The sequence below is a fragment of the Prunus dulcis genome, chromosome 4 (genome assembly GCF_902201215.1).
Source record: "Prunus dulcis chromosome 4, ALMONDv2, whole genome shotgun sequence".
Taxonomy (NCBI): Eukaryota; Viridiplantae; Streptophyta; class Magnoliopsida; order Rosales; family Rosaceae; genus Prunus; species Prunus dulcis.
In genome coordinates, this window is record NC_047653.1 from 18,104,678 (window position 1) to 18,116,390 (window position 11,713).

The window sequence follows — 11,713 nt, forward strand, 5'->3', positions numbered from 1 at the left end:
CAGCTATAATGCACATAACTTGCACAGCCGAAAACAGGTATGGAACTCTACTATAAAAAAATTTAAAAAAAATTATGAACCCATGATTTTCAAATTCAAAGCTTCAAGACCCAGAACATGAAAGTTAACAAGAAATATGCCAAAAACAAAAATCTGGAATTCAACAACGAAAGTCAATTCAAAATAATTTAAGAACTCGCGAAGCCACAATACGACAAGATCCACATAAAACACATAGCAATACAATAACAGTTAATAAGCCTCAAACATCATACACCTTAGGGATGGGTCCTTAACAATGGTTGTTGGCCGATCGCCGCAAAATAGTTCAAAGGTATATCGGTTTTCAGGTTTTTTTGTTGTTGTTTGTTTTGGTTTTTAAGGTTTTCAAATCTAAGTAGAGGTTTTTATTTTTATTTTTTGGTATTTCTCGAGGTAGGTGACTGTAGGGTTGGGCATAAAAATCAATGAACTGAATTAACGGACTGAACTGAATTAACTAAATCGAATTGATGAGGACATCCTTGTCAAAGTCATTAGGGTTTACAAAAGAAAGAGATGTAAGCGTAAGTCATTTAATTTGGTCTTTAAATCTGACATTTTTTTATTCCAGCGATTAGTTTCTAACTTGTTCCTTAAAATTTTCAGATTTTAGAAAGATTATTAAGCTTGCCATATTTTAGTAGGATTTATAAGTTTCCCATTTTATTTAGGTTAGAATTTTTGTTTTAGCAAGGAGTTTTTTATCCTATTATCTTTAGGTTTTAGTTAGCTATAAATACCCCTCTCATCTACTTCATTATGGAGTTAACGTTGAACCTGACCGGATCTCCTCTTGACCTAACTCGCAGCCAGCCTCCGTCTCAATTTATTTTTTTGCGTCTCTCAACCTCTCAACCTCTCAACCTCTATCGTCTCCCTGTCTCTGAAAGACAAGAACTCTAGTCCTCACGAAGTCGACGGCGACGGCTACGGCTACGGCCACGGCGCGCCATCGCTCTCCCTCTCTCGCGCGACCTCACCCTCTCTCTCTCTCTCTCTCTCTCTCTCTCTCTCAACCTAGTCCTTTCTCTCTCTGACTCGAGCTCGACTACCTCACCTTCTCTGTCTCGGCCGGACCCTACTCTCTCTGGCTCGACAGCACCGGAAACTTTTCAAAGAAAACGGTAAAAAAAATAACTGAGTGAAGTGATAGTATGCGTGTGTGCTTGTGCGTTTATTAGTATTGAATTCATGAATTCCATGTCTTCAGTGTTACCTGTTTTCGGCTGTGCGAGTTATGTGCATTTTAGCTGGTTTACATCATAAAAATCAGAAATCTTAATATAATAACTTAATGATATAGTAGTGGCTGTTAGTTTCGCCGGTCCTATGCTTCATTCATGCAGGCCTTGCATATCTCTGTTCTGTTATGAATTCCCTGAGCTTTTTATTTATTACCGGCATATACTTTTAGCTTTAGACCGTTCTGGTGTGTTCCTGTCTTGTATTTTCGAGATACCTTGGTGCATACCTTGATTTTGCAGCTTAAATCCTAATAAATGGTTGTCCTTTGCCTTTACATACACATTTTCTTTAGGTAACAACACCCGGCTTTTGCTTGACTTTGAATTCCAAATCTTTGTCATGGCTAATAGCGATTCCAAGCTGCTAGGTGCCCAACGAGGCGTTCTTACCTCAAACGGCACTGCCTCCATTGCAAAAGCGGAATTTTCCGATATAGTTCCTATCCGATCCATCATTGTGCGACCTGATGATGACTGGTCTGCATTGGCCGGCCAGCAGGTTCGGGTTGGTGGCTGGGTGAAGACTGCTCGGAAGGGAAGCAAGGGTTCAAGATTTTTGCAGCTGAATGATGGGTCATGCTTGGGAAACTTACAGGTGTTTGTGGAAGCAGACAAGGTTGACCTCGGGCAGCTTGCGCGGACTGGTATATGTGTTGTCGCAGATGGTGTGCTTAAGCTGCCCCCGGGGGATAAAGAGCAGAAGGTGGAGCTTGAGGTGGAGAAGATGGTACATGTCGGTCCAGTCGACCCTGCTGATTACCCTTTGCCCAAGACCAGAAAAGAAAGAATGCTTTATTTAATTTCAAAGGTCGGGTTCATTTAATTACAATTGTACAACAACATATATAAGGAGATTGACTCCTTGATTTATGCCACACTTGGCGTCACAATTGGAGGGGAGACAAAGGAGACAAACTAAAGTGGAGGGAGACAAACTAAAGTAACTAAAGTGCAGAGGCAAAGTGGATCCAATAAGGAATCCAATAAAGAACAAGTCAACACTCCCCCTCAAGTTGGTGCATGGATGTTGCACATGCCCAACTTGTCTAGAAACCTGGAGAACTTGTCACTCGAAACCGCCTTAGTGAGAATATCTGCTACTTGATCGTCCGTTCCTATGGGAGGAACCTCAATTACTTTGCTATCTAGCTTCTCCTTAATAAAGAACCTGTCAACCTCTACATGCTTGGTCCTATCATGTTGCACTGGATTATGAGCAATATCACGAGCAGCTTTATTATCACAAAATAACTTCATCGGCTGACCACATTTGACCCCCACATCTTGTAATAGAAACTTAAGCCACAAGAGTTCACAAATACCGAGTGCCATGCCTCTAAATTCGGCTTCTGCGCTTGACCTTGATACAACATTCTGCTTCTTACTTCTCCATGTTACTAGATTTCCCCCAACAAAGGTAAAATACCCGGATGTCAAGCGCCTATCATCCGTTGATCCGGCCCAGTCAGCATCCGTATAGCACTCAATTCTGAAATGCCCATTTCTTCGAAATAAAATTCCTTTACCAGGGCTTCCTTTCAAGTAACTCAATATTCTCATAACCGCACTCATGTGTTGTTCTCCCGGATTGTGCATATATTGACTAATTACACTTAAGGCATGAGCAAGATCCGGCCTAGTGTGAGCCAAGTACATCAATCTTCCCACTAACCTTTGATATCTCCCTTTATCAATCGATCCTTGGTTCTGATCAATACCCAACTTCATTCCTTCGGCCAACGGAGTAGACACTGGCTTGCACGCTGTCATGCCAGTTTCTTTCAACAAGTCAAGAACATACTTCCTTTGTGATAGAAATATCCCAGACTTGCACCTCGACACCTCAATCCCAAGAAAATATTTCAAAGAACCAAGATCTTTCATTTCAAATTCTGTGGACAAATAATTTTTCAAGGCTGCTTGCTCAACTGGATCATTACCAGTAACCACCATATCATCCACATATACGATGAGAGCTGTAACCTTTTCATTCCTGCGTTTCAGGAATAACGTGTGATCCCAATTACTTTGCATATACCCGAATGCTCTCATGGATTTGGTAAATCTACCAAACCAGGCTCTTGGAGACTGCTTCAATCCATACAATGATTTCTTGAGCCTACATACCTTTTGTTTCCGTATGTCCGGATCACTCAGCCCTGGTGGAAGGTCCATGTAAATCTCCTCAGTTAGATCTCCATGGAGGAATGCATTTTTCACATCGAACTGTTGCAAAGGCCAATCTAGATTTGCTGCTAAGGAAAGTAGAACACGAACTGTATTAATCTTTGCCACTGGTGCGAAGGTATCAGTGTAGTCGATGCCATATTTCTGTGTATACCCCTTTGCCACCAATCTTGCCTTAAAGCGATCTACCGTTCCATCTGCTTTGTATTTGACCGTATAAACCCATTTGCATCCCACGGACTTCTTTCCGGCTGGCAAGTCTGTTATTTCCCAGGTAGCATTCTTCTTCAACGATCTTAATTCTTCGTTCATTGCATCTTTCCAGCGGGAATCTGCTAAGGCCTCCTGCACACTGTTAGGAATAGATACAGTAGATAATTGATATACAAATGACTTATTTGATTCTGACAGGTGACAGGTAGACACATAATTGTTTAGTGGGTATCTCACTCTTGAATCGGAATTTGGCTCACTCAAGGGATACTTGTGTTTACACTTAGGATCTGCCTCGTAAGTGGGTTTGGGAATACCTCGATTAATACGCTCTGGAAGGCGACGGAGTGGAGTTGCATCCGGTGTAGAAGACGATTGGTTATGAGAATTAAGATAAGATGAGTTTATACTTGGATCTGATATAACATCGGAAGGAAAATCACGTGGCAATTGCTGTAGTTGCTGTTCGGTTCCATTGCAAATAGTGGGCTGCAGCTCATCATCAAGCCCAAACCCCGTGGGACCTATGGGATGTTCTTCCTCCTCCTGCAATGTTTGCTGCTCCTCAGGGACCTGCTCAGTAGACTGATGACCAAAGCACACGGGTTGCTGCCCGTCGCCAGATGTCGTGAGTTGATCACCATGACACGTGGACTGCTGCCCTTCCCTAGGTGCTGTGTTCTCCAGACGTGATGACTGCAATGGTTGCTCTTCATGCAGCTCATTTCTAGCCACATGAGAGTAATCAAAGGTCAAAAGTTCAGTATTATCTCGGGTCAGAACTTCACTACTTCTGTACTCCCCCTGAAGTGAGGATGTGGGGGATCCAAAAAACATTTCATTCTCATGGAAAATCACATCCTGAGTAATAAACATCTTTTTACTCGAAGGATGATAACAACGATATCCTTTCTGGGTAGTAGCATAACCCAAAAAAACACAACGAATGGCTCGAGGCTCAAGTTTATTATGCCGTTGATGGGGATGGAGGTGAACAAAAGCAACACACCCCAAGGTCCGTGGGGGAAGATTGGGAGTCGGTGGACTGCTAGTCTGAGATGTGAGCGCCTGAAATGGTGTATGGAAGTTGATAGTACGAGAAGGAAGACGATTAATAAGATAAGCTGCGGACGTTAGCGCCTCTCCCCAATAATGTAGAGGCAGATGTGCCTCAATGAGCGAAGCACGAACCATTTCTAACAGGTGTCTATTTTTGCATTCAGCAACCCCATTCTGTTGAGGAGTATATGGGCACGTGGTCTGATGAACAATACCATGCAGTTCTAGGAAGGAACGAAGTTCCATATTAACATATTCACCACCATTGTCACTTCTAAGAACCTGGATATTCCGATTGTATTGCACAGCAACCATTTTATGGAACCTTTGAAAGGCCGAACTAACTTCGCTTTTCGATTTTAACAAAATAACCCAAGTCATTCTGGTGCAATCGTCAATAAAAGTAACAAACCAGTGAGCACCACCGAGAGTAGGTATTTTTGACGGTCCCCATACATCAGAATGCACGATCATAAAAAGAATGATACTTTTATTGGAACTGGGAGGAAATGAGGTTCGATGGCTCTTAGCCATTTCACAAACATCACACTTGAATTGAGAAACATCAGTCTTGACAAACAAACTAGGAAATAACTTATGTAGATAGCTAAAGGAAGCATGCCCAAGGCGCCTGTGCCACATCCAGATGTCCGACACTTTATTAGTATCCCCATGAGAATCATCAACAGAAAGAGCTTGAGTCAGCAAGCTAGAACTACTGGTGGTCAATTCCAAGTAATAAAGTTTTCCTCTTCTAATACCATAACCAATCGTCTTCCGCGTCCGGATGTCCTTAAAAACACAAAAATAGGGCCAAAAAATAACCAAACATTGTAAGGCAAGGGTTATTTGAGCAACAGACAACAAATTATAATTTAAAGAGGGAACCACAAGAACAGTGTCAAGTTTCATGGTTTTAGAAAGGGAAACAGTGCCTTCCCCAATAACCGGGACGACATTACCGTTAGCAACATTGACCTCGGTTTGTGTTGATGTTTTTAGTGATGGAACCTGTCTAGAATCGCAAGTCATATGTTCAGTAGCTCCGGAATCAATTATCCATGTATTATTCATAACAGAAGTAGAGGTACTTAGTGCCTTACCATCACTACCTGCCGCAGCAATCATGGCAGATGCCTTGTCTGCGATTTGGTCCGAATCATTCTTGGTTTCTGCAACAGAGGCTCGAGACTTGTTGCACCGAGGATCACGGGTCCTATCCCAATTCTCGGGATATCCAATCAGCTCAAAACAGCGACTCTTGGAGTGTCCTGACATGCCACAGTGTGGGCACTTACCTTGAGGACGATCTCGGCTTGGCTGGCTAGTCCGAGTTTGTCCTGGCCGGGTTTGTGACCTTCTCGGTTAGGCCCATAAGGTGATCCACGGGCCTTTGCTGCCATGGCAGCGGGTTCACTCTTGTCAACCTCCGTCTTCATTGCTTCCTTCCGATCGGCTTCACGACGAACATATGCATAAGAAGCCTGAAGGCCAAGTGGGGGATCCTTCCGTAGCACTTCTCCACGCACCTGATCAAACCCATCATCGAGACCACCAAGAAACACATAGACTCGTTGTCTCTCAGTGGATTTTTGAAACACCTTGATGTCATTTTCACACTCCATGGATACTTTATTAAAGTGATCCAATTCTTGGAAAATCTCAGTTAGTTCCCCAAAATAGGTAGCCAAAGGTCGGCCATTCTGACGAAGACGTGATGCCTTCTGATTCAACGAATAAATTCTAGCCTCGTCATTCTCATCGAAGTATGCTGTCTTAAGGGAGTCCCAAATCTCCTTTGATGTAGACAGCCTAATGTACCGTTTCATAATCTCAGGCTTCATTGAAGACAAAAAGCCAACTCTTAATTTTTTGATCTTCAGAGAACCAATCATCATATTTAGGATCATCTTCATTAGGTGCCTTGATAGACCCACGAAGATATCCCATCTTTTTCCTTCCAGCAATATGGATTTGAATGAGAGGAGCCCATAAATCATAGTTCTTTTCATCCAAAACCATACCAATATTAAAGCTTGAATTCTCTGACTGCACCATAATTGGAGCGGCCGCTGGAACAATCTGAGAACCAGCTCCCTTTTCTTCAGCCATCTCTCTTGCTGTCGGTATAGCCTAAAACCTGCAGCGTTGATGGGATTCTGGAACAATACGGACAGACTAACAAAACAGGGGGCAGCAACAACTTCACAATTGCTCGCTGCAATTGATCAAGAACACGGCAGAAGAGAAAAGAAAAAAAAACAATCAGAGAATGCTAGCTCTGATACCAAAAAGAAAGAATGCTTTTCCCTTTTTAATTTCAAAGGTCGGGTTGTTTTTTTAATTACAATTGTACAACAACATATATAAGGAGATTGACTCCTTGATTTATGCCACACTTGGCGTCACAATTGGAGGGGAGACAAAGGAGACAAACTAAAGTGGAGGGAGACAAACTAAAGTAACTAAAGTGCAGAGGCAAAGTGGATCCAATAAGGAATCCAATAAAGAACAAGTCAACAACCAGCCTCCCCCTTGAGTTTGTGAGGAACTTTGTTCATTTGCGTCCCAGAACCTGCACGGTAGGCTGTTTGTATTATTGTGAAGCACGCATAAACACATACACAGTTCACATATGCATATAGGTTAGTACTTATGTTTGTCCACTTTTGTTTAATCTTGGTGTTATGGATATGTTAGTTCGATTGGAAACATGATTAACATGCACTTCTCCTTCGTAGTAATCTGTGGAATAAATTGTAGATTGAAGAAGATTGGGGATTTTTGCCAATTCGATAGCTAATAGTTCATTCAATTCTGTTTCTTGTTAAAAAATGAAATAAATAATATCTATCAGAAGATTGAATGAAGCCAATGGAACTGTGTGTGTGTCCTTAAGGACACATTTTTGTGTTTTTAGTAACTCTTCTCTGGGTAAGAAAAGAAAATAGTAATGAATAAATTATGAATTTAATGGGGATGTCCATTGTTTTCCATTGGAGCTGTGTCCTTAACGACATATTTCTGATGGAACATCTTGTCCAACTTGGTTCCACATTTTTGTGTTTTTAGTAACTTTTCTTCTTGTAAGAAAAGAAAATAGTAATGAATTTAACGCATTTGTTTTGTTTTCTTTGTGGGGAAAAGCTTGTCTAACCTGAAATTGGCTGTTGATGGACAGACATTAAAGGACAGTTGTTGATGATAATGTGTTGCCTCCAAGGCCTTTTTCTAGTATCACTTAGTTTGTAGGACCTCTTATGCTTTTGATGATTAGGTTTTTATTACCACGTTTCTGCTTTCAGATCTCTGCAGTTATTCGCATCAGAAGTGCCCTGGCACATGCAACTCACATATTCTTCCTAGAGCGTGGCTTTCTGAACGTGCAGACTCCAATTATGAATTGCAGCGATTGCGAGGGTGCCGGTGAGATGTTTCAAGTCACAACCTTGTTTAGTGAAGGTGAGAAGTTGGAAAAGGATCTGCTTAAGAACCCTCCTCCATCAGAAGCAGACGTAGAAGCTGCTAAGGTCATTGTTAAGGAGAAAGGAGATGTTGTTGCTCTGCTGAAATCTTCTAAAGCAAGTAAGATGGACATTGGTGATGCTGTGGCCGAACTGAAAAGGGCAAAGGAAAATCTCTGGAAGCTGGAGGAGAGGTCTAAGCTTCAACCTGGTATCCCTCATAAGGAAGGGAAGATTGACCATACTCGAGATTTCTTTGGCCGGCCAACATTTTTGACTGTTTCTGGCCAACTACAACTTGAAGCGTATGCATGTTCTCTTAGTAAGGTGTATTCATTTGGGCCTACTTTTCGAGCTGAGAAGTCACATACTACAAGGCATTTGGCAGAATTCTGGATGGTGGAGCCTGAAATGGCATTTGCGGAGCTTGAGGTGTGTGAATCTTAAATCTAGCGTAGCCCTGAATATACATTTTGGATCTTGTCTGTGTGGTTTTCTGTATTTTGGAACTTGTTTGTCCATGCAAAAGTCTGTCTAATAGTTTGCACGCTCATGTAGGATGATATGAACTGTGCAGAGGATTATGTGAAATTCATGTGTGAGTGGTTACTTGAAAAATGCCATGAAGATATGGAATTTTTTGCCGAGAGGTATGATAAAAGTTGCATTGATCGTCTAAGAATGGTCGCTTCAACACCTTTTGAACGGATTACGTACACAGAAGCAGTGGACCTGCTAATTGAGGCGGTGAAAAATGGCAAGGGGTTTGAGAACCATGTGGAATGGGGGATTGATTTGTCATCTGAGCATGAAAGGTACGTAGTCCCATATATAAGCATTATATATTCTGTTGCTTTGTCTTCTTGTGTTACTTACAGCTGATTTAATATTATTGCTTTGCTTTTGTGCAGGTACTTGACGGAGGTGAAATTTCAGAAGCCTGTTATTGTTTACAATTACCCTAAAGATATCAAAGCATTCTACATGAGGCTCAATGATGATTCTGAAACAGTGGCTGCCATGGATGTGCTGGTACCAAAGGTGGGCAGGGAATTTTCCTCCTCTCAACTTTTCTAACTATCTTTGAGTTCCTGTTCCACACTCTGTTGTATACTTTAGCATTTTGCATCTCATAATTTGCATGTGTACACATACATTTATGTTTTCATTTTTCATTTTCAGGTGGGAGAGTTGATAGGGGGAAGCCAAAGGGAAGAGCGTTTCGATGTTCTCCAGAACAGGTACACTTGATTTTACAATCAATATTGTATTGTCTGAACTAACAATAACAAAGGCATGTGATATAACATAATGCAATGTGGGGTATATGATGGATGGATGATATGTCTGTTGATTGTATGTAGGATTTTGGAGAGGGGACTGCCTGTTGACCTATACCAGTGGTACCTTGACTTGCGGCGCTTTGGGACTGTCAAACATTGTGGTTTTGGTTTAGGCTTCGAACGGATGGTTATGTTTGCTACTGGCCTTGACAATATTAAAGATTGTATTCCCAACCCTAGAATTGAGGGAAGGGCAGATTAATAATGTATTCACAACCCTAGAATTGAGGGAAGAGCAGATTAATAACGTAGCTATATATAGGTTGATAGGATATTCGAATTAGTTGATTGAGATGCCTTTTGTTTTTATTACGCTTGCGACTCATGTATCTTATTTTGTTTATTATGATTGTATTTCTCGAACGACTTTTCTATCCCGCATATATTTGAATTTATTGCTCACTTGTTTTTCTCGGTTTCGTTTGCCAGTGTGGTATATAACGCAGTATTTGGAAATGTTTGGTATACATGTATGTATTCATGACACTTCTTTACTTAGTTTTGCTTTGAACATGATCAGCTTGCCACAACATTTGCTCGTCTTGGTTCCAGATTTGTATCGAACAAGTGGTTTGGTGCTATTTATTTTCAGTGGAATCCTGTTTGGAAAACTTTCATCATAGGGCTAGGGTTACTTTTGGAGTAGTTTGCGCTGTCTTAAATCAAGTTTATATGATTTATGGGATAAGAAGAAGGTAGAGAGGAGAATGAGATGGCCATGCCATTTAGCAAAAGCACCAATCTTTTGTCAAGGTTGTGACACGGTCTTCTCCGTCTGTGTCTGTTTGTTTTGGCAATTCCCAGTTCACAGAGTGGAATTTGGATCCAACTTTTGCAAACGACCTTGGTCTTTACTCGGTTCACAGAATAGAAAGATTCATCAGTAATTCTACTTCATTAGAGAAGAACGACACAGTAGTTTTTTTTTTTCCTTGATCTGGGTAATTTTGTTTTCTTTAATTGATCAGTAACTTCATTTATTGTTTTACTTGTAAGTATGAAATTATTGTTAATACGTATTGCAGTTCTCGGTAAGTACGAAATTTGATTTACAACTTTGTAAGCTTCAAAACCTAAACTCATAATAGTGTGGAGATAATCCGGTTGCTAATTAGCATTTGGTGAGTTTAATTTGCTGAAAAAACAAAGAGAAGAGGAAGCTTAGGCTTTCTTGTTCAATAGCAGGGAAAAAGCCCATCTCAAAACTTACTGATATACACAAGGGAATTACATTATGTTGAGGGAAATTCTTTCCATGTATGTAATTTACAAGAGGAAAAAAGCACGAGGGTGATAAGCATATCAAAACTACACTTGCACACCGACAAGCAACTTAGATGTTCTGTATAGCTTCTTCTTTCGAGCTGCAACATCCATTGCCACAAACATCTTGGCTTTCTTATCATCATCATCATCATCTTCTAGAATGAGAGAAGCTTCCAAGAAGAGCTCATCATCCATGCCAGGTACAATTTCAAGTGCAGCAACAATGCGTTCTATTGAGCAGCAGTCTTTGCTCTTCATCGCCGACCAACCCTTTTACTATATGTGGTTTCTCATTCAAGGGTTCTTGTATCTCCTTGATATGATTCTTTGAGCTCTTTTACTAGCTGAGGTGGATGGAGCTGCTGGTTTTCGCTTATTTTGCTGATCCGATATTTCATACTCCATGGTTATGTAATGAACCTCACCAGTCATGTACTGTATAAGATGTCATCTTCAGAATTTGTGCCTTGATGTCCAAGCCTGTTTCTTGAATGAATTATTGATCTTACTGCCTATTCCCAGTTGGTCCAGCATAAGCTTCAGAAAAAAACAAAAACAAAAAAAACAAAGGAGGTGAATGCTTGGCACGTTATTCATAATATAACGAGACTGTCTTGTCGACCCATAGACCGGGTTTGAGAAAGCCCGTTAGGTCGGGCCGGGCTGAAACGGGCCTACTTCATTCGAAAAAAATTATAAACTTAATCATAAGGGCATTTTAGTTCAAATTTGAGATTAAACTCACTTAATTATAATATTTTCACATCAAACCAAATTCATATAACACCCAATAAAGTCACACAACTTAATAAGATTTTCCACAAAAATAATAAAACCAAGTATTATTTTTTAGGTTATTACATAATTAGACCGTAATACGTTTTAAGAAATAATT

At 40.7% G+C, this 11,713-nt stretch overlaps 1 protein-coding gene across 1 annotated transcript; it reads left to right on the top strand.

Moving 5' to 3' along the window:
• The first annotated feature begins 1,626 nt into the window (after positions 1-1,626).
• Positions 1,627-9,754, top strand: LOC117625549 (asparagine--tRNA ligase, cytoplasmic 1-like). Its single transcript, XM_034357091.1, has 7 exons — positions 1,627-2,075; positions 7,273-7,327; positions 8,051-8,641; positions 8,768-9,024; positions 9,121-9,250; positions 9,392-9,450; positions 9,574-9,754. Exons 1-7 carry the CDS (start codon positions 1,627-1,629, stop codon positions 9,752-9,754), a joined length of 1,722 nt encoding a protein of 573 aa, XP_034212982.1.
• The last annotated feature ends 1,959 nt before the right edge of the window (positions 9,755-11,713 follow it).